Genomic DNA, 23,719 nt, shown 5'->3' on the forward strand with positions numbered 1-23,719 from the left:
TTTTGCAGGGACCAAAAACAATTTTTTTTTACAGGGACTAAAATCAAAATGAGGCATATTTGCAGGGACTAAAACCATATTTTAGTCTATTTTGTTTTATTAATAAATCAATATTTTCATAAGTAAAAATCAACTACTAACAATGATTAACTTTTTCTTTGATTGTAAACATCAAATCTCTCTGCTTGATTCTAACCATCAAATGACAAAGACAAATTCAAATATATGATAGGAATTTCTCAAGGGTTAATACACATAGAAATTCCACTTCTTGATTATGTTGTGGGAGCGATGCATGATTTCACGTGTGCATAGTGTTTGTGTTTCCATCGAATGCTCGACATATTTTTGCACCGACACATAATTTCCATGTTCTTGTTCACATCCTCAAACGAATACTCTTGTGCACACACAGTTAGTGTGTTTTAAAATCTCATGTATCATGCTTCCACACAAGCAACACAATCGCTCCCATATGTGAAATAACAAAAATTCATTTCTTGGAATGTTGGAGGAAAAATGACTCATTTATGAATAGTTGTGGGGTTTGTATGATTGGCCAAATGGGATTGTCCTCCATCATCTTGTATTACATAATATTGGTTCGAATTTGGGTTGTTTTCATCTTTTCCCTCCGTCTTCCTGTACACGAATTTAGTTTTAGTTGTCAAACATGTTTGTAGTAGTTGATCTCTGTAGTAATGATAGATAGGATTTCTTCGACGTATATTTGTATCTTTATCCGATGATGATTTTAATTTAAATGTTTTATGAAATTGTGTTGTCAAATTTAAATTGTGTTCTCACATTTAAATTATGGATCTGCATATTTTTTGTTATTGGGACATTTTTTATTATATAATCTAAAACCAATCTAACCTATATAGTTTAGACTAGAAAATCCGAAAAATCCTCCACCATCTCACAAAAGTAACACACCGGTATCCAACATAGGGGTAATTATAAAATAAGCCGAAATTCAATTCGGATTTTATAATCCAAAAAACATATAGTACACTTCAGATTATAAAATACAAATGAAGTAATGATTAAAACGGAAGACGCTGGGAAGAACAGAAGGTGGGAAACTAATTTCTCTTAAATAAATATTCTTTTATTTTATTTTATTTTATTCTTTTTAAGTTTGAGGCCTTTTGGGCCCATGAAGCTAAGTATTTAAACTTTCTTTCGCAGTATACTTATCTCATTCTCACGTTCTCCGTGAAAGAAGTTGTTTTTTAGGGTTTTCGCACGGTTAGCAACTTCTCACCCGCTCTCTCTTTTTATTTCTTCCTTTTACTTTTCTTTGTTTTTTATTCATTCTCATGAAATAGTTGGTTTTTTTATTCATTCTCATGTAATCGTTTGTCTATATCCTCTTTTATTACAAAATTAGAGTAAACAACCTCAAAATTTGGTTGTTTCGATAGTTAAATTTGTATTCAAACATGAACCTTATGCCAATTTAAAATTATAGTACCTTTGATTTGAAACACACTTTGATATGACTTTAGTGTTGTTCCGTTGTATATTTTTATTTTTGAGGTGATTTAGGGTTGTATATTTTATAAGCTTAGCATTTACACAACACATAACATCTAAATTATCGATATTGAAAAAATTGTGTTGTTGGGGAAAATTGTACTATTCTTTTTCAAATCACAAAGTGATGCAAATACCAAACATTTATTTCCTTTTCGTTTTTTTTCCTTCTTAGAACTGATACACTTTCACTTTGATGTTTAGGTGTCGCTTAAAATTTTATTTGTCTTGTTTGTAAGATGGCCCCATGTTTGAGATCAACAAAGATAAGGAAAAGGGAGAGCACAATGGGGCCAAATTGGCTTGACCTTCCTAGAGACATCACATCAAACATTCTCCAAAGGCTTGGTGCAGTTGAAATTCTGAAGAATGCACGCAATGTGTGTCCTTATTGGTGGAACATTTGCAAGGATCCTCTCATGTGGCGCACCATTCACATGAGCAACAATGAGATTTCCCCATACCCTGATGTGGATTTGGTAAAGATTTGTCATTATGCTGTTGAACAAAGTTGCGGTCGCTTGGAAGACATTGAGATTGTGTCTTTTTGCACTGATGATCTCCTTCAGTACATAGCTAATAGGTAATGTTATTTTCCTTTTACTCACTTTCAAGTATTGCGAAATCACTTATTTTTAATGTTATCTTGTATAATGATGGCTACATAATACTGAATGTTTACAAAGTCTTGTTGCTGTTATTCTTTAGCTTGTTGTATCTCATGTCCTTGCATTGCAATCCTTTTTTTTTTTTTATACGCATATTGGTCATGATTTGTGGTGTGTTACGTTTTTATTTTATTTAACTTAATAGCATGTATGCATCCGAACCAAGAACTCAATCTTTCTTTTGGTACATCTTTTTCTCAAAATTTTATGCATCCTTTTCAAATGAAGAACTTGGTGGAAATTATATTTATGTATTTGGTAGTGCTGATTTTTTCAAATGTATTTTATTCAGTTTATAAACCATTTTTCCCTTTCATGATTTTTTTTCTCTTTCAAATCTTATAGTGGAAGTCACCTACGACGCCTACAACTTACAAAATGCCGAAATATTCGTCACAAACAAATTAGTGAAGTTGTAAACAAATTTCCATTGCTGGAGGAGCTGGACATTTCATTTAGCAACCTATGTAAGGATTCCCTTGAAGTCATTGGTCGGAGTTGCCCACTTTTGAAATCGTTAAAATTTAGCAGAATGTTCAGCGAAGACATTGAGTTGAATGATGATGCATTTGCTATTGCAAAAACCATGCCTAAGCTACGCCATCTTTCAATATTTGGAAACTTGGTCACTAATGTCGGGTTGCATGCCATTCTTGATGGTTGCTCCCTTCTTGAATCTCTTGTCCTGCGAGATTGTTCTCATCTTGATTTGAGTGGAAGTTTGGGGAAACGGTGTCGTGATCAGATCAAAGACTTTAATCCTCCAACTCACGTAGATGAAAATTGTGATCATGATGAATATCTCGATTCTTTCTATTTGAAAAGTATAATGGAAGATCAAAATTTGGATTATTCATTTATTACAAGGGTCATGCTAAAATGTAAAGCGAAGACTGTAATTAGGACAAATTATAAGACATTAAGTGAGAAAATATGTCATGCCATAGGTAATGCCGTATGCAATGCCGTTGAGGAAGCACTTAGGGAACAGATTGAGTAGCACTTACCTTTTAAAAAAAAGCATGTAGCATCTTAGCATGCGTTTATTATACTTTTCTATTTTGCGGCGTTGATTCGTTGAATGAAATTTTATTCTTTTTATCCTGTATTTTTTTTCCCTTTGGTTAATTTTTATTCTAATTTTACGGCATAGTATGAATCCATCTTTTCACTCTTATGAAATCAATGAAATTTAGCAACATGCATGCACATCAAAAACTTGAAGTATGATGGTGATTCATTTGTTATTGCAAAAAAGATGCCTAAGCTACGTCATAATATGATTGGAAACTATCTCATTAATTTTGGTTTGCTTGCCATTCTCCTTAACCTGCGAGATTGATAAATATTGATATTAGTGGAAGTTTGTGGAAAAATGTGATGATTAGATTAGATCAGAGTTATGAGCCTACGATTCAAATGAAAGTTGTTATGATACTGATTATTGTTGTTAATAAAATCTATGAGGCAGTGCATGCATACTATGATTCTGATTATTCTGATTATGAGAATGATTAATTATTCTTTTGAACCAAGTCTATGTGATAGTATAGAGTATGCTTTTGATGCTGACGACAGTTGTTATGATCACAATTATTCTTCTCAAAGTAGTATATATGAATACCTATGTGATAATTTTCTTCCAAATGAAAATGAAAATGAAAATTTTCATGTCGTTCCATCTTGATGAGACTTATATAGCTTTTTCTGCTTTTTTGAGACAAGGAGTGAAAGGAGTTTCTTGTGAGCTATATTTTATGTGTATCTTCAGCAATAGAGTGAATTTTAGAAATCAAAATTTCCGTGCATCTTCCACCATATCAACCTCATAATTGTTTAAGATTTTCATCGCGGTGCTACCAATATTATCTGCGGTACCATTCTCAGGAATAGCATATGAAATCTGTTTATATATGAATTGTTTAAGAATTTCTGTTGACGGCACGAAATCTCAATCTGTTTTATTGGGACAGATCTTTGATGCCAATTAGAAAAAGGTGTTCTTGAATGGATTTCCTCTGTTTGGTCTAGTCAGTGTGTTGTTCTTTTTTCTATACAAGTATATATTGATTACTCCATTTTGTTTAGAGTGTGATATGCAGAGAATCATTTTTATATTATGTTTTAGCATAATTTTACCTTTATTATGTAGCATATACCTTTTAAAAGTAAATAGCTCGTGTCGTGTTTATTCTTTTTTTATTTGGTGGTGTTGATTTGATTAATGCAATTTTATTCATTTTATTAATCAGTTCTTTCCTTCTATTTCTATAAAATTTTAATCAAATTTTAGAGCATAAGTATAAAATGTGATGATGATGCATTTGCTATTCCAAACTAATGTTATTTCCCCCTTTTTCTATTTGCCCTTTTTCTAAATTCCAAAAAGATTTTTTCTGTAAAATAATTTCTTGCCTAAGATGATTACGTAACATATAAGTTTTTGTCATCAGCTCAGTGTACTATTTGGTACTATTTTTATTAATTAAATAAAATAAAGAATAAAGATATATTTTACTGTTATATCTTGTAACACAGGTGGTTGAAAAAATGTTTGGGTGGATGGTACTACACGATTACTCTGAATTTATAGTGTAATGGGTTGATTGTAGGATAGTATGTGTTTTACTCTGCAATAATGCTAAACAAATTTACGTCTAAGAAATTTTGTAGAAAATAAAGAAAATAGGGACTTTTTTCCGAACAAAACATAATTGGGAGGATTGGTTAAACACTTTCAAAGCTTTTGTTAATAATTGAACTCAGTTTTACATTACGGATACAAATGTTTTTTTTATAAGTATGTTATTAAATCCTGCTCTGATTTGTGTTCTTTATTAAAGGTTAAAGATGCTCAGGTGTTTCAAAGATCAAGGGCCCGTTGGTTGAAGGATGGGGATGCTAATACACGGTACTTCCATGCTTGCTTTAAAAATAGGGGTAGAAGGAATTCTATCTTGACTTTGAGGGTGGGCGCATCTTGGGTAGAGGATGTAGCAGGTATTAGAGAAGAGGTGGTGAATTTTTTCTCTACTCATTTTTTCTGAACCTAATTATCTTGCCTCTGATGGAGGGTTTTAAATTTAAAAGTTTTTCTATGGAGGATAGTAGGGCTCTGTATGTTCCTTTTTGCAGGAGGAAATTGCAAAGGCGGTGACCAGTTGTGATGGTAATAAAAGTCCAGGGCTAGGTAGTTTTAATTTCACTTTTTTAAGGCTTAATTGCACTTTCCCCCCTATCTTTTGCTAATTGTGCGATTTTGCACCCCCTCTTTTTTTTTGAGCGATTTTAAACCCCATCTTTTGCCAATTGTGTTTTGTTCAAAATCATCATTAAAAGAGGGGAAAGGGGGCAAAAGATGGGGGTGCAAAATCGCTCAAAAAAAAGAAGAAGAGGGGGGGGGGGTGCAAAATCGCACAATTAGCAAAAAGATAGGGGGCAAAAGTGCAATTGAACACAAAGATGGGGTGCAAAATCAGAAAAGGGTTAAAAAGATGGGGTGCAAAATCACTCAAAATAAAATAGGGGGTGCAAAATCGCACAATTAACAAAAGATAGGGGAAAAGTGCAATTAAGCCCTTTTTTAAAATATTTTGGAGGCTTATTAGAGGGGAGGTCAATGTTCTTTTCCATCAATTTTTCTTTAATGCCTCGCTCCCTAGAAGCTTCTCCTCTTATTTTTTGGCTTTAATCCCTAAAGTTGACTCCCCTCAATCTCTTGGGGAGATCCCGTCAATCTCTTGGGGAGATCCCGTCCTATCTCTTTTCTAGGTTCCATGTATAAGCTTATCGCTAAAGTTTTGGCTTCAACGTTGGCTTCGGTGATGGATAAAATCATTTTTCCCAACTAGTTAGTTTTCTTTAAGGGTAGGCAATTGGTTGATGGAGTGGTGCCGGTCAATGAGGTTGCGGATCTAGCTAAAAAATCTAAGCAGAATTACCTCATTTTTAAAGTGAACTTTGAGGATGCTTATGATTCAAGGATTTGGAGTTTCCTGGAATATTTGTTGAAGAGATTTGGTTTTGATGATAATGATGTGCTTGGATGCGAGCATGTGTGTTTTCAGGTAATCTATCAGTGCTTGTCAATGGGTACCCAACCCAGGAAATTTGTATTTAGTGAGGACTTAAACAGGGTGATCTTCATTCTCCTTTATATTTTTCTACTTGTTGCAGAGGCGTTGAGTATGTATGCTAGGAAGGCAGAGATGGTCGATATGTTTACTGGTTTTAAAGTTGGGAGATGAGGGTTGCTGTGACACACCTTCAATATGTTTATGATACTCTTTTTATAAGAAAGGAAACAATGGAGAACCATTGGGCCATTAAGACTATCTTAAAGTGTTTCGAGATTGTATGATGGGATTTAATGGTGATGCGTCTTTCCTAGGTCTGGCTGCAAATTTTCTCCATTATATATAGTATAGGTTATCTTCCTTTGAAGTATATAGGTCTTCCGATTGTGGCTTATTATATGAGATTGTCTACTTGGAAACCTTTGTTGGATACATTGGTATCTCATATGAGTAAGTGGAGTAATATGTTTGTCAGTTTGGGTGGCAGGGTAATTCTTTTAAACATGGTATTTAACTTTATCCTGATTATTTTCATTTCCTTTCTAAAAATTCCAAATGGTGTTTGGAGACGAATTATGAGGAGTCAACATTTTTTTTTGTGGGAAGGGCCTAAAGGGGTCAGGAAGATTCCTTAGGTCCAATGGTCAGATGTTCGTAAGCCCAAGAGTGAAGGAGGGTTGGGTATAAGCGATCTAAGATTGATAAATCTTATCCTTTTAGGGAAGTGGCGTTGGAGGCTGGTCATAAGAGGGTAGGCTTTATGGAAAGATATTATAGGAGCAAGATATTTGAAACGGTCTCAATGGGATCATCGTGGGGGGAGGGCGGGGGTTTTAAGAGGTGTCTCAAACTAGTGGAAGGAGATCTCCTTATCGGGACAAGTCATCTTGGGTCTATTGATTTGTTCTCTGAGAGTATTTTCAGGAAGGTTAGAGACAATCGATCTACTTATTTTTGGAAATATCCATGGTTAGGAGCTATTCCTTTGATTATTTGTTTCCCTAAGCTATTTCAAGTTTATATTCATAAAGAAGACAAAGTGTTCGATATGACCATTACGGAGAGATTTGAAAAGGTCTGGGATCTTAAGTGGAGGAGGGATCTTTTTGAGTGGAAACTTTTGATTTTGGGAGAGTTGTTACCGGATTAAGAGCGTTTGACCTTCTTTGAAGATGCAGACTTTTGAGTCTAGAGCAATGATTCATCGAGCATTTTAGTGAGATCAGCTTATAAATTTCTTCATATGGGAGCTAGTGTAATGAGACTATTGAGTTGGTTTGCCACCTTTTTGTTGGATGTCCTTTTTTAGGTCAAGTGTGGTATCATGTGTTTAGGTGGTTGGGGTGGAAGTTTGTTTTGCCTTCATATCTAACGAGTCTTCTTAGTTTTATGCTCGATTTAGGTGGAGGGAAAAGGGAGATGTTAGGTTTCTTAATAATCTGGAAATTTGTTGTGTGGTCCTGTGGAGATCCCGAAATGCATGCATCTTTTTAGGGAAAAAGACGTTTATGCTCCAGTTGGTGGATATGGTTAAATTCACCTCTTGAAAGTGGTTTTTAGGAAAACATTCAATTAAAGAGACCACTTTTTTTGACTGCATCAAGACCATTTATTTGTAATATTTATCATCTTTAACATGATAAATAAGATTTTGTGATGCTTGAGTTACAACTAGGGTCTTCATAAAAATAAAGTGTCCAAAGTTGACCTAATAACCAAATTTCTCTATTTCTAAAAATCAGGACCAACTTTCTTAAAAATTAATTGGGCCCATCTAGGCCCAAAAACAAAAAACCGGGTACTAGTTTAAGATTAGGTTTTGTTAACCAGGTTCATATTCTTCTCATCTTCTCCTACCTTAAGGCTTAGCGGCCGCTGTTTGAAATACTTTTTTTCATTATCACTAGACTCATTTGAAATCTCGATGAAAATTTTATAGGTATTCAATCACAATGTCATTCGTGGTAGAAGAATCTCAAAATTTAGTTTCCACCTTAGATGAAGATTCTCTGAAGTCAATAAACACAACCATGTCAGGTACACATTGTTTAGCAATGTTTTAACATTATGATACATAATATATTTGTATCTATGATTTTGATTTACTATAGAGTACAAACAATTTTCACTAAAGATCTTCATATCATCATGGTTGTGCTTGTTATTCCGATCTGGTCGTAGGATTTGTAATTTGTCTCTTCTTATTTCAAGTATTGGAAGGAAAAAAATAAGATGATGAAATTTTGAGTATGTTTATGTCATTCGATGGTTACGATAAAATAAAGAGATTTAGTGTTTTAACTTTTTAAAAAATACACAGTCTCTCTTTAGCTTAAGACTTTAACGTCAATTATTGTTTTATCTTGATTATGAATTTTTTATTCCACAAGCACACGCGTATGTGCACACCCACCCACTCTCATTATAGTTGAATATGAATTTACTGTTTTGATTTGATGATTGTGATTTCACCCGCAAGATTTGCATCATATATATTACGGATTAATATTGTTTTATCTCATGTAATATAGGTCATTTCTGGTTTACCTTATGTAAAAAAAAATAGATTTCTTCCTTGTAATTTAAAGATTATTTGGTTTTGGACCTTCATGAATTTGACCGTACAAAATCAATGATATGGCAGGGGGTAAAGCAAAATTTGCTCAAATTACAGGGGGTGAAAGTACCATAAATTTTGTAATTTGATGTCATCAAGGTCCAAATCCAAAAAAATAAAATAAAATCAAATTACAAGGATGAAATCTAAAAAAATATATTACAGGGGTAAATTACTATTAACCCAATATATTATATTAGTCATGTAAAACTAACATTCTTTCGATTTTCAACCACCATTCCACAATTACAGATGTATAACTTGTGATTTCACCTCCAGATACGAACATAATTTCAGTATTCAACCGCTGCAATTAAATGCATTGCGTATGATTAATTTTATTTTTACACTTTCTTTCTCTAAATCAATTTTACTCCTTTTCTCTTCAGGTTCTCCATTCTCAACCACTTATCGTCTTGTTCCTATGATGGCACCATGGGGAGAGAACAAAAAAGAGGAGAGCACAATGGGGCCAAATTGGCTTGAACTTCCTAGAGACATCACAACAAACATTCTTCAAAGGCTTTGTACCATCGACATTGTGACAAGTGCATGTCAAGTGTGTCCTCTGTGGTGGAACATTTGCAAGGATCCTCTAATGTGGCGCACCATTTACATGAGAGACAATGATCGTTATCCCTACAATACTATGGATTTGGTAGAGATTTGTCGTTATGCTGTTGAACAAAGTTGCGGTCACTTGGAAGACATTGAGATTGTGTCTTTTTGCACTGATGATCTCCTTCAGACCATTGCTAGCTGGTAATATTATTCTCCTTCTGCTCGCTTGGAATTTTAAGTCTTGCAAAATTACGAATTCATTCATTTATTTATGATGTTCTGACGAATAATTGTTGCTATAATAATGAATGATTTCTTACAAAGTCTTGTTACTTATTTATTTTTTGGCCTACTGTATCTCATGCATTGCAATCAATATTTTTTTTTTTTTTGCCATTGGTAATGTGTTTCTTTTTCGTTTTGTTTAACTACACATATATATCATGTATGCATATGAGAACTCAATCTTTCTTTTGGGCACCTTTTTTGCAATATTGGATGCATCCTTTGAAGTGAAGAAATGGTCGGCGGTTATATTTTATGTATTTTGTGGTGCTGAGTTTTCAAGTTTATTTTATTCTTTAAATCAATCATTTTTCCCTTACATGATTTTTTTTATTCAAATCTTACAGTGGAAGTCACCTACGACGCATACAACTTACAAAATGCCGGAATATTTCGCCCAGACAATTTAGTGAAGTTGCAAACAAATTTCCGCTGCTAGAGGAGCTTGACATTTCATTTAGCAACTTATCTAATGATTCTCTTGAAGTCATTGGTCGGAGTTGCCCACTTTTGAAATCACTGAAATTTAGTAGGATGTTCTTCAGATTCACCCAGTTGAATGAGGATGATGCATTTGCTATTGCAAAAACCATGCCTAAGCTTTGCCATCTTACGATGATCGGAAACTTCCTCACTAATGTCGGATTGCAAGCCATTATTGATGGATGCCCTCTTCTTGAATCTCTTGACCTACACAGATGTTATCATGTTGATTCGAATGGTAGTTTAATTTGGATCAGAAGACTTACAACTTCCAACCAACGTAGACGAAAATTGCGATGATGAAAATGAAGATTATTATTTTTATTTTCAAAGTATAACGAAAATTGAAATGGGAGAATTTGATTAAAGGAGACTGATAGTTAGTTAATCTTGTTTTGTAAAATAAAAGGTTAGTTATCATCAACTAACTTTCTCTTCCAGTAATCAATGAAGTAACTCATGAATATTCAATTACTTAAGTTTTATTTCATCATGCTCTCAAATATCAACATGGTATCAGTGCTAACAAATATGGATATCATCTTCCTTCTTCTTGTGATACATTAACGGCTTCACCGCCCCAATCGCTACCACTTAGATGATGATAAGATGATATTATGATAAAGTGGCTGAATTTATCTATGAATGTGAAAAAGAATGGATATTCTTGAATGAATTTCCTTCTGTTTGTCTAATCATTCTGTTTCCTCAAAAAGATTTCAGTGTGTTAAGCTTTGAACTACATCGGCCGGCATTGTGTGATATTTTTTTCACTTAAACTCAACATACAACTGCATCTGTCACTGATTTGGTTCCTCTTTTATTATTTTGTTTCAAAACAGTCCTTTAATTTACAAAATTGTACAAATGTGATACTTTTTTATTAGATTGTGACATGAAGAGAATCATTTTTACAAATTAGCAGTTTAACCTTTATTAAGTAGCACATTTGTTGAAAAAGAAAAAAAAAAGTAAATCGCACGTAGCAATGTCCAAATTTGGCAAGCTAATGGTTTATGGAATGACATCGAGATGGCAGCACATAGTACAGAAATTGTGTGTACAGCTGCTATTATCTCGCCATGGTGCTGAACGAATGATTGTCATAACGTGGAGCATCTGGAAACATAAAAACATGAACTTGTAGCAGAATGTTAGAAACTAGTGAGCAAATTTTCAATAGAGCTACCCATTTGCTTGACGATTGGAGTGTGGAAAATTGTATCACTACTTGGAGTCGAACCAACGGACTTGGGATGGGACGAGTAACATTAAGGTATTTCGGCATTTTATTATGACAATTTTAGATGATAACATTTCAAAAATTGCTCAAAATGAGAAATTATTTTGAATAATGTGTTGGTGTGATTACAATATGATCTTTGTTAAATTGTAATGTATTGTTTCCATAAAGTTTTGAACCAAATTTGTTATATATTGTTATTGCGTTACTAATTAAGCATTTTTTTACAACACCATAATTATATTTATCTATCAATTGTAAGGCTCGTCCACATGTGCGTAAATATTCTCTAATTATAAAACTTAATGTCTACCAAAAATACAATCTTACCCCTTTTTAATTTTTTGACACGTCATCAAAATTATATCCTTTTGTGTCTTTTGCTTCAATCTCCCTCTATTTTTTCTCTTTTAAAAACAAATTAAAACAAACTCATTCGATAAAAAACACTAGCTTAATCTTTTTTTAAATAACAAACAAACTTAATCTTTTATTTTCTAATTATATATTCTCTAATTATGAAACTTAATGTGTACCAAAAATACAATCTTACCCCTTCTTAATTTTTTGAGTCGTCATCAAAATTATATCCTTTTGTGTCTTTTGCTTCAACCTCCTCCTATATTTTCTCTCTTAAAAACAAATTAAAACAAACACACTTGATAAAACACTCTAACTTAATCTTTTTTAAAAGAACAAACAAACTTAATTTTAATCCCAATCAAAATAAATTTTTCTATAATTCAACTTCTAAATATCTAAAGAGTTAAAAACAATTTACAATCTATTATCTTGACAGTTTACAATCTATTATCTTTCTCTAATTATTAAAGTTAATCTTTCTCTAATTATTAAAGATGTAATTTTGTAACAAAAAAACTATTTTTTATAGTTGTATCCAAACAAATTAAATTATTTAAAACATGTGATTTTAATTACAATAACCAAACAAAATAAATCGTGATATGTTTTTATAAATTCTCTTACTTAATAGATATCAAAATCACTTTTATTTATTAGTAACAAAACGGGTCCTGACTCTCATGGGACCTTGGGTATCGATTTATTATCATAGAATCTGACTCTCGGACAGCTTTGGATCTTATTGCGAATACTGATTAGAATGACTTTCATCCTCATGCAAACTTGCTTTCTCTCATTAGGAAGCTTTCTTCTCTTCCTAGAATCTGACTCTCGGGCAACTTTGGATCTTATTGCGAATACTGATCAGAATGACTTTCATCCTCATGCAAACTTGCTTTCTCTCATTAGGAAGCTTTCTTCTCTTCCTTGGTCGGTCTCCTTTAATCATACTTTGAGAGAAGCCAATGAATGTGCTGACTGGTTGGCCAAGTTTGGTGCTAAAAATGTTGATTCCTTGAAGATATGGATGTCTCCTCCACCTCAGCTAAATATCTCTTTGCTTGCGGATGCCTCTGGGATATTTAAACAGCGATTTGCTTAGTTTTTTTTAAATTTTCCCTTGATAAAAAAAAACAAAACGAGTCCTGAATTGTTTTTTACAAAGAGGTGGTTTTTATCATGATAAAAAAATCCATAAATTATTGAATGTTGTTTTTTTAATTCGTAACAAATTTGTCATATATTTAATTTACATTTACTAAAAAGAAAATTTATGACGTACATGTGATTTTATCTCATCGTGTGTTTCTAATAAAAAAACATTAATAAATACATTTTATACTAATACTTAAAAAACGCGGGAAAAAAAAGAGTAAATAAAAAAGAAAAAAGCATATGACTATTTCTCACTCATTTTTACATATAAATTTATTCAATTATATCCAATTGAATGATCACAAATAACATAATTTGGGTCCTCGTGAGCTTGGCTCAGTTGGTTGGACAATGCATAAATAAAATATGCAAGGTTCGGGGTTCAAACCCCGGTCACTAACAAAAAAAAACATAATTTAGGAGAGTTACAAAATCTTTCTCATTTATAAATTAGACACGGTTTTTTTTTTAGGGAAAATTATACACGGGGTTAGTGTTTATTATGAGAAATACAACTACTTTACATAAAATTACACATCTTCAAAATTAATTCTTTTGTATAAATGATTTTCATACGTTTTTTTTGTTTATCTTAATGTCATATTATAAAATTATTATTTTCAATCGTTATTCATTATTAATCATTATATCCTTTTAAAGAATGACTATAAAAAAATAACAAGACAAACGTTACTCTCTAATTAATTAGACACTAACTAATATTGTTGTACAAATCATACATGAGATAACAATCAGTCAAATATTAATTAGTTAAATTGATTTTTTTTTATGTATTGTATTTAGGCATGACAACAAAACTCATACCCGCGAGTATCCATCTGAACCAAACTCAATTTGACGGGTTTTTCCCCGCTTTGACTCGGTTTGAGTTTTCCCCAATTTCAAAATACCGGTACGAGATGAGTAAAGGGGGTATAGGTATACCCACCCCAAACTCATGCCCAAACTCGTCCCGAATGTAGAAAATCATTCTATTGCCCCTTTTATATAAAAAGAAACTCAAACCATAAATCATTTCAGTCACATAATCATAGTCTCAGTCTATCAGATGACACCCACTTCTCAGAGTTCTCTCTATTCTCCATCACAATAGTCATGATCTATCATCGTCATTTCTTTGCAGGATAATGCATTGCAACATTGCGCATGAGAAAGAAAAATACTTCTATTTTATAAAAAAAAAATCCATTGCAGGGATGGGGAGAGGATACCCGAACGCGTCAGAGACAGGGATGAGATTCGATTTCTTATCTCCGTGGGATATGGGTAGGGTAGCGGATATGTATATGGTAGTAGGGTATGAGGACGGGGAAGGTAAAACCTGTCCCCATCCGCCCCATTACTATGCCTAATTGTATCTTCTAAATAATAGTGAGAGTAATTATAATATACTAATTATAATTTGATATAAGAATCTTGCACGATACACATATTTATTGTTTATAAATTCATATAAAAATAAAAAAAAATGCTAAAAAAATTATAAATATTTTTCAATGATATATAAAAATCACGGGGCTTATTAACGGCCCCGTTATCATTATTGTGATTTTATTATTTATAATATTTTCACATACTTTTGGTCTACCACTTTATAATATTTAATAACAACTATTTCAATATTTTTATTATTATCTTCATTTTTATAATTAATTTTTTTCTTATTTTTCAATGTAAATAATATTGTAAATGTGTTTTGACGCATAAATCACAATTTAAGGATCAGCCCGTGCGGAGCACGGGCCCCGTGCTTAGCACGGGTCTGTTGCTAGTATATTATAAATTTGTATATACTCTGAATAATTTTTTCATTTTAAGTTTTTTAATAATAGTTATTTTATTAACTTTTTTTATTAAAATTATTTTATTAAACTAATTATAACAAATGTGATTTTTTATTTATTTACTATTTTATTTATATGGCGAGGCAGGGCAGAACAGAAAAACTCAATCGCAATTGAGAAGAACGAGTGCATGGTGGAGGAGGCCTCCCAGCTTGATTGTTATAAAACTTAAAATCAATCGAGGGATCAAATTAATAGTTTCTTTTAGATTGCAGCTGTAAAAAACAAACAAAAATTTTTTAAAACTAAAATCAAAATATCACATATTTTCATGGACCAAAATTATAAGAGTAATTTGCACTCCCCTCCCCTCAAAGATGCTTGAATTATAATTCCTTCCCCTCTTATGTTAAAATATTCACGTCACTCCCGTCTTATTCAAAACATATTAGAAAACATTTCAATCCCCTCCTTTAAGAGAAGCATGAATTACATTCTCCTCCTCTCTAATGTTAAAATCTACACTTTACTCCTTCAATAACTTTTTTTTTTTATTTCGAACTAGAACATCGACCCATGCGACACACGGGTCCAACCAACGAAGAAAAGTGACGAATAAGTTATATCATCTAATTGAGTTGTAATTTAATAGTTCCATAAGGAATATGATGTATTACATAATTAGTATTAAGTTGACATCGTTAGAGTATGACATCATTAAAGTACAAATAAGAGACATAAACAATTTATGCAAACACGTTCTTGGATTTACATGGACAATTTACAAAGCAAATTTTTACTACATTAGAATATATAACTATCTTTGATTTTTATAAACTCTAAATGGGAATGAAGATAGTGGAGGTCAGATGTTTGAGACATGCTAACCTCTAAGGCTTAAGAGAGGTTACACGTTCATTCAACATTATGTTACTTAAAATAAATGGTTTCAAACATATACATTCAATCATAGTCAGGTGTGCTTTACCATATGACCAACTAACTTACATTAAAAAAGGATAACTAATGATAGAAAAGTATCTTGGCCATTTTCGGATTGAAATTCCATATGGATGCATGTTAAAATCATAAAATAAGTTGAACTTTTTAAAACTTGATAGTACTATTAATGTATCTAAACTGAGTTGAACTTGTTCAAATTTGAGTATTTTAGATCCTCTAAATTTATATGTGGTGACCTGCTTAAACTATATATTATGCGATGTCCGATAATTGTTAACTTGTAGCTTTGCTTCTATCTCAGCCTGTTTGATGTCTTATAACTTTGCTTCTATCTCTTAAAATCATAAAATAAGTTGAACTTATTTAAATTTGAGTATTAACGATGTATCCAAACTTTGTTTGACTTATTTAAATTTTGTTTACGCTATGTCAGCGCATAAATTTTTTTGTCTTTTATATTTTCTTCTAACACTATATCAGATGGAATAATTTGCAAATACACTATATTATACTGAATCAAAATAAAGGTGGACATATAACTTAACGCAAAAAAGACATATTCATTAGATTTTCTGAGGATAAGGAAACATCTTTCATGTTACTGAAAACATAAAACAAAAATACATCTCTAAATCATCATTGGTAAGTTTGAGATTAAAAACAGAAACAACTTAAAAACATATAAGAAAAATACGTAGAACTAACCACATCATAATCTCGTGTAATACAATTAAAATTCGATTTTATCCACAACTTCAAAAACCCCAATTAGAAATTTCTAAAACATGGATTGACTCAAAGAAAATATGGTGTATCTAAAATACCTCAAAAAAAAGACACATATTTCCTTGACTATGCTGACCCGAGAGAGGGTGAAGATGATTTCTGTTGACGGGGTTCAGCTTTAATAATAAGAGATAAACGTGAGCATATGAATGACATTCATTGCGTGACAAAGGGATAGAAGGTCAAATGTTAGAATTTATTGTGTGGTAAAAGAGTATTTAAAAGATTGATCTTAAAGAAGAAGGTCAAACAATTGCATTTAAATGAGGAGAAATTTTTTGGATTTGATGTGAATGAAATTCATTGCGTGACAAAGGGGTGAGAAGGTCAAATGTTAGAATTTATTGTGTGGTAAAGGAGCATTTAAAAGATTGATCTTAAAGAAGAATGTCAAACAATTGCATTTAAATGAGGAGAGAATTTTCAGATTTGATATGAATGGTAAAAGTGCATTTAATGAATGGCAAAGGAGTGAGAAGGTCAAATGTGAGAATTCGAAATGTTTTAAGGACATTTGTTATACCCTAATTTTGGACCTAAAAATACTAACTCAATTCTTCTTCTCTTGCATTTCAAGTTATGTGAACTATCTCTGATCAATTGCATCTTTCTCTGCATATTGTTTCAATGTTATTTGCAAAATTCACATACAAGGGTATTTTAGTCATTTTCCATGTCAAATTTCTCTCAGTCTTTCAAAATTTTGTTTGAGTCCTTCCAAATAGTTTGAACAAGTCTTTGTTTCATTCTATGTCAAAACCCATGTCAAAAATTGCATTTGAAGTCATTTTGAGTCAATTTTGCCCCTAAGGGCATTTTAGTCATTTCAAGTGTCAAGACTCTGTTCAAATACTAAAAATTGTCTCTGAGTCTTTTAATTTTGCTTGTATGAGTCTTTGCTTCAATTTCTTGTAAAAAATCCATTTTTAAAGTTTGCATCTGAGTCATTTTCAGTCGTTTTAGCCTCAGGGGCATTTTGGTCATTTCACACGAAATTTTGGCAGAGAGAGGTTACTTTAAAGTACCTCATTTAGGCCATTGGTTCGTTTTAGTCCGTTTTGTCAAATTTTAGACGTTTCACTTTACGTTTAGTCAAATTACCATTTTTATTCCAATTTTATTTTTAGTTTTTTTTTAAGTCCTGAAGTTCCTAAAATTGCACTTTGGTCCTTCATGTTATTTTATCTTATTTTAAGACTCTTTTTTATTTTAGGTCAAATTTCGTTCAAGTCTTTTTGGTCAAATTGCACTTTAGTCCCAAAGTCCCAAATATTGCAAGATAGTCCTTTTTTGTCCAGGTCATCTCTTTTTAAGTTTTTTATTTTGCAGGTCAGTCCTTTTAATTCTCAAAATTGCAAGATGGTCCTTTGTCAAAAAAATCCAGCCAAGGCCGAGCCATTTCAAGTCCAAATCCAGGTGTCACAAGGCTACTGGTCCAGAATATTACACTTGGCCTATAAATAGAGGCCACATCACCAATTACAGAAAAAAAAAATCAATCATTCAACGCCAACTCATCAAAAAGTCTCAGAAACAAATCATAATTTTCTCTCTCTATTCTGTTACGATCAAAACCTCCAAAAAACTCAAGAACACCGAAGAACACAAACCCTAATTTCTATCAATGGCGATGAATTTGAAGCAGTTCTCAGAGATTCATTGAAGAATCTTCATCATCGAACTCTTGCTTCTGCAATTCGAAGCTCAAGTTCATCACCTAGGTGACAAACCTGAACGATCACAGAAAGCGAGGCATCAAGAGTGAGAAGAAGAGAAGATCGAAGTGAATTCTGAACCAGTGAAGCAGAAAGAGAAAGAATAACTGATTTATTTTCAGTTCAAGACTTACCAGAAGCTTCGCAGGATCTAATTGTTCGAATCTCCAAACAAAATCAGGTAAACATACAAATCCTCCTCGTTCTTGCTTCAAATCATCATCGAAGGATTAAAAGTGAAGTTAAACGGTGAATCGAAGTGAAAACTTCGAAAAGATTCGAAAAAGTGGAAACGAAACCCTAATTTCAAAAATCATGAAAGTTCACCGTTTGGTCTTCGATTTAAAGCATAAATTCATCATCAGCATGTAAAGTAAGCCAGGATAGGGTTTAGTTTCAAAGAAATCAGAAGAAATTTTCGAAACCCTAAGTTGTAGGTTCAAGTGTAGATCTGTTCGAATCCATGCCTAATTTCCAAAAACAAGTTTCGAAATCATGGAGAGGAGTTCAAGACGAACACGACGACATGTTTTTTCCGGAAAAAGTGTTCAGGTACGGCGGCGCCACCGGCAGCCACCGTACCTCCGTCGTAGTGTTCGTCGGAGAAGACGACGAGGGAGAAGAGAGAAGTGAGAGCTTCTCTCACTAGGTTAAGAGAAGAGAGAGAAGTGAAAGAGAAGAATGAATTGAACCGGTCCATAGCCTTTTATATAGGCAGTTGGACCGGTCTGGTTCAGCCTTGACTTTCTGGTTTTGTGTTCTGGCCGTTAGATCTAGGGTTTGATCCAATTGGATCGATCCAACGACCTTCTTTGATTCCTGGTAAATCCAGGATCCGTTTCCCTTGGGCCTGGGCTTTGGTTTAGGTTTCCTGCGTCCTTTCTTTGTTTTTCTTGCTATTTCCACGTTGTGTTTTGATAATTGCACCCCTGTCTCATTAAAAAACCTTTTAAAAAATTTCTAAAAATTCCCTATGTGTTTTAGTATATTTCTTGATGTTTCTTCTTGAATGTTTTGCACAATAAAAAATTGATAAAAATATGCATGATATTACTTGTGATTGGTTTGTTTTTCTTGAGAATTTTTGCTAGGTTTTGATGTGATATTTTGTTAAAATGATACATGTTCTTGTTGTGTAGTTTTGTGATGTGTTTGCCTCTGATTTGTATCTCTTTCCTACTGTTTGTGAATGTGATTTGTCAATTTCTTGTGTTGCAAGTTATGTGAAAAATAAAGTGTCAAGTATGTCTAAGATACATCATAATTCTTGACTTGAATGTGTCCTCATAATTCTCACTTTATTGATTACAATAAAACCTTTCGAAAATTGTCATGATGTGAGGATTATAAGTCATATACTTGTCTTGATATTATGGTAAATGTTAGGTGATTTTAGTTACTTTTAGGTTAAAAATTTCATTAACTTTTGCCAAGTTTTTTTTAGCATTTCTTTTGCTTATAATTTTCAATTCCTATTGTTCCTTATGCCACTAACTATTTCATTTCATGTTTCATTCATTCATAAGCATTCCATATTTCATCTCCTCCTTCATTTTATTTCTTACACTTTAAGTTTCACCAAAAATTAGAATGTAAAACTTAGGAGTTTTGTAATATTTTTCCTTTATGCACTTTTAATTTCTTGGCAAAGAGGCCATAGAATGTATCTAGGGTATGATGTAATGGACAATGGACTCTAATGATGTACACCGACACAAGCACCGACACATGCACACACATCACCATATAGTTAGAATATGCATGTTTAGATGTATGTTTAGGATTGTATGTTTAGATGAATGTTTAGGCTTTATACTTAGAAAAAAACCAATTTTCCAAAAAAAATATGAACAAACTTCATTCAAATCTTTTTTACAATAAACCTTGGGGTCAAAACCCCATTGATTTTCCTTTTCATTTTCTTAATCAAATTCCAATAAACCTTAATCATACTTTGACTTGTTTTTTTTGCAAATGACTAATTCAACCTCACAATTTCCCAATCTCATGCCCTTGAGGCCTCTTTTCCTCATTCTTAAAAATTCCAATTTTCAAACTTAAAATCAACCAACAAAAACAAAAACATTTTTGGAAGAGAACTACGGTGGATTTGATCCCTTAAACGGGTACGTAGGCAAGGAACAAAATTCCTTCAATTCAACTAAAATAAAAATCCAAAAACATTCTTCTCCCTCCAATTCTTCACTTAGAAAACTCTTAGACTAAATAACATCTTTCAAAATAGCATTTAAAAATAGAGCGCGCGCGTAGAAGTTAAAGACGGTTCCTATAGGATACTATAGTCGTTATGGGTGCCTAACACCTTCCCGTAGCGAAAACAACTCCCGGACCTCGATTCTCAAGGGTTTTGCTTACTTTTTCCCTTCCCAAGAAAAAATAAGATATCACCGGTTTAAAAAGGTTCAAACGTAATCAATGTTTGACACCCGAAAACCAAGATAAAACAGCTGGCGACTTCACTGGGGAGATTCGAGAGTTACGCCTAGTCTTTATTTCCACGCTTGCGCTTGTATTTTTACTTGCTTCTTTTACTTGCTTTCCTATGTGAATAAATGTTTAATTTCTTGCAAACGTGTGGGGTGAGAATATCAAATGTCCTGCACCCGGGCTGAGTGAACTTAGGATTTAGGAGGGATATAATCGACAATTCATTTCGGGGGTTGCCTCGTGTTTTGGATTATGCGATCAATCCCACATAGCTAAGGCATTTTGGAGGTGATGTTGTCGGCGCGTGTTGTCGCGTTTAGGCACTTTACTTCTAATTGTTCTATGACGCTATGAACCGTAGATAACCAAACCCATCCATGGCCATTTTCTAGGACGTAGTGCGGAGGCTAAACCGAGTGTTGTCTCGAGTTTTAGTCGTCACGCGATACTACACTCAAGTTAGACCTTCCGCGGATAATCATGGAGCGAGTGTTGTCTCGTGACACCATGAGATACGTCGGAGAGGTTGCAACTTGGGAACCTTTTTAGAACCCGGTTACTATTTCCTAAAGCCCTAGTTTCACCGGACACCGTGTCCGCCCATGACTCCTCGACTTTGAATCTCAACCCACCATGTTTTCCCCGAACTTGAACATAATCATGCATTCATGCATACATGCATACATGCATAAACTTTTTCCATGCATTGTTATCGAAGGGCTTAGACAAGTTGAATTTGTAAACATTGTAGGGATGAAGAGGACTAATTCCTACAAGTTCAAGGAAGTGGATTTGGCTAGTTTGAGAGATTTGGCACTCAAAATTGAGGATCCAACTGGTTTCCGACGTCGTTACGGGGCTTTACTTCCTATTCTTCATACTAATGTGGATGAGAAGCTTGTGCACACTCTAGTGCAATTCTATGACCCGAAGTATCGGTGCTTTACTTTTCCAGACTTTCAGTTGGTGCCTACTCTAGAGGCTTATTCTTCCTTGATGGGTCTGTCTGTCGCTAAGGGGGCACCTTTCTCAGGACTTGAGCCTCCTCTTACTCCACTGGTTATTGCTAAGGATCTCTATCTCAAGACCACCGATGTCTCCAAGAATCTTGTCACTAAGGCACGTATCCGAGGGTTCACTTCAGAGTATCTTCTTGGGAAAGCCAACCTCAATACCACTTGTCAGGACACTCTTGAGGCTATTCTTGCACTTCTCATCTATGGGCTTATTCTCTTTCCGAATCTTGATGGCTTCGTGGACATGAATGCTATTATGATCTTCCATTCCAAGAATCCGGTTCCTACTTTGCTAGCTGACACATACCATGCTATTCACGATCGTTCCGACAAAGGTCGTGGATACATTCTTTGTTGTGTGCCTCTCCTCTATAGGTGGTTTATTTCGCACCTTCCGCAGTCTTTCCACGACAATCCGGAGAATTGGTCTATTTCACAGAGGATTATGGCTCTCACTCCTAATGAAGTGGTTTGGCTCACTCCCGCTTCTAGGGTTAAGGAAATTATCTTTGGTGGTGGAAAGTTTCTTAATGTACCTCTTCTTGGTACCCGGGGTGGAATCAACTATAACCCGGAGCTTGCTTTGCGACAATTTGGTTTTCCGATGAAAGATAAGCCCATCAATCTTGCTACGGCTCCTTATTTCTTTCACTACTCCAATGCTCCCACAGGAATAAGAAAGGATTTCATGGAAGCTTGGACTAAGCTTCGGAAGAAAGAGGTGAAGCATATGGGTGTAAGGTCCGGTATTGCTCACGAGGCCTATGCACAGTGGGTGATAAACCAAGCTGAGGAGATTGGTATGCCTTACCCCTCTATGAGATATGTGTCTGCATCTGTTCCTACCATGCCTTTGCCTCTACTCCCACCTACCCAGGAGATGTATCAGGAGCATCTAGCTATGGAGAGTCGGGAGAAGCATCAGTGGAGGGCTAGATACTATGAGGCTGAGAACTTGATCATGACTTTGGATGGAAAGGACGAGCAGAAGACTCATGAGGTCTTGACACTGAAGAAAGAGTTAGCTAAGGCTAAGAGAGAGATTGAAGAGAAAGATAGGTTGCTTATGAGAGACTCTAAGAGGGCTAGGGGTGCCCGTGACTTCTATGCACGATACTGCAGCTATGAGTCTGAGTCTGAGGATGATGCTTCCACTTCCTATGCTTGAGGACCTCCAGTCCCTGTTGTTATTTCCATTTGTTCATGTTGGATTTGTCTTGTAAAACTTTATGTTGGTTGTTTGTCTCCCGTTTATGATTATTGTTGTTTAGTAATGTTTACAAGTTTATAATTTGTCTAAAACCCTTCGGTAACACAAAAAGAGTCTTTTTGCATATGCATTAACACATTTCATGCATCATATGCATTCATTGGTCACAAAGAACTTCTCTCGTGCTCATTGCCTCCTGGTTTTGTCCGCCGCAGTCTGAAAAGTGGCTCGTGTTCGCAAAGTTTACCAACCAGACAGAATTCATCAGACAAGATTTCACAAGAGAAGGATGATGGCTAACTTTGAAGAAGAAAATGCTCAGCTCCGTGCCGAATTGGCTGCTATGAAAGAAGACTTGGCTAAGGCTCATGACGCTATGTCCGCTATGATGGCTGCACAGGAACAACCAGCCACTTCTGTTCCAATTACTGCTGAGGTGATTCCCTCTATCCCACTGTCTACTGTGGCTACTGATGCTCGCTTTGTTATGCCCAACGGCCGTCCTTATGGCCTCTCAGCTTACTACTCTCCTAATACTGCTGCTGGTGTCTCTGGTGTCGCTGGTCAAGGACAGATTCCTGTATCCACTGCTATGCCTCAAGTAACCGCTGTCGATACCGACCCTATTGTACACACTGTGCAACAGGTGATTGATGTTGATACTCCGCGTGGACAAGATCCCGCAATGGAAGCTATGAAGAGACAATTAAGGGAGTTGGCTGGAGAACTCCGTGAGGTCAAGGCTAGCCGAGGAAACAATGGTGCTCCTGCTAAAGCTCGTGA

General features: G+C 34.2%; 1 protein-coding gene and 1 pseudogene across 2 annotated transcripts; both read left to right on the top strand.

The window, feature by feature from the left end:
- The first annotated feature begins 854 nt into the window (after positions 1-854).
- On the top strand, positions 855-3,318 carry LOC146939673 (putative F-box/LRR-repeat protein 9). The gene is made up of 2 exons (XM_085753232.1): positions 855-2,125; positions 2,556-3,318. The coding sequence occupies exons 1-2, from the start codon at positions 1,782-1,784 to the stop codon at positions 3,208-3,210; spliced, it is 999 nt and encodes a 332-aa protein (XP_085609358.1). The 5' UTR covers positions 855-1,781; the 3' UTR covers positions 3,211-3,318.
- Positions 3,319-9,164: 5,846 nt separating this feature from the next.
- Positions 9,165-10,698, top strand: LOC146939674 (putative F-box/LRR-repeat protein 9; annotated as a pseudogene). The gene is made up of 2 exons (XR_015033464.1): positions 9,165-9,665; positions 10,097-10,698. The product of XR_015033464.1 is annotated as a putative F-box/LRR-repeat protein 9 (transcript).
- Positions 10,699-23,719: the final 13,021 nt, after the last annotated feature.

Source organism: Medicago sativa, chromosome 3 (assembly GCF_051527215.1).
Source record: "Medicago sativa cultivar Bolivia chromosome 3, Bolivia_mono, whole genome shotgun sequence".
Classification (NCBI taxonomy): Eukaryota; Viridiplantae; Streptophyta; class Magnoliopsida; order Fabales; family Fabaceae; genus Medicago; species Medicago sativa.

What these genes read in the sequence shown, in the direction of transcription:
- LOC146939673 (XM_085753232.1), top strand. Translation starts at nt 1,782, where the DNA reads ATGGCCCCATGTTTGAGATCAACAAAGATAAGGAAAAGGGAGAGCACA. An exon ending in CTTCAGTACATAGCTAATAG is followed by an intron (nt 2,126 to 2,555) that starts GTAATGTTATTT and finishes CAAATCTTATAG; the next exon opens with TGGAAGTCACCTACGACGCC.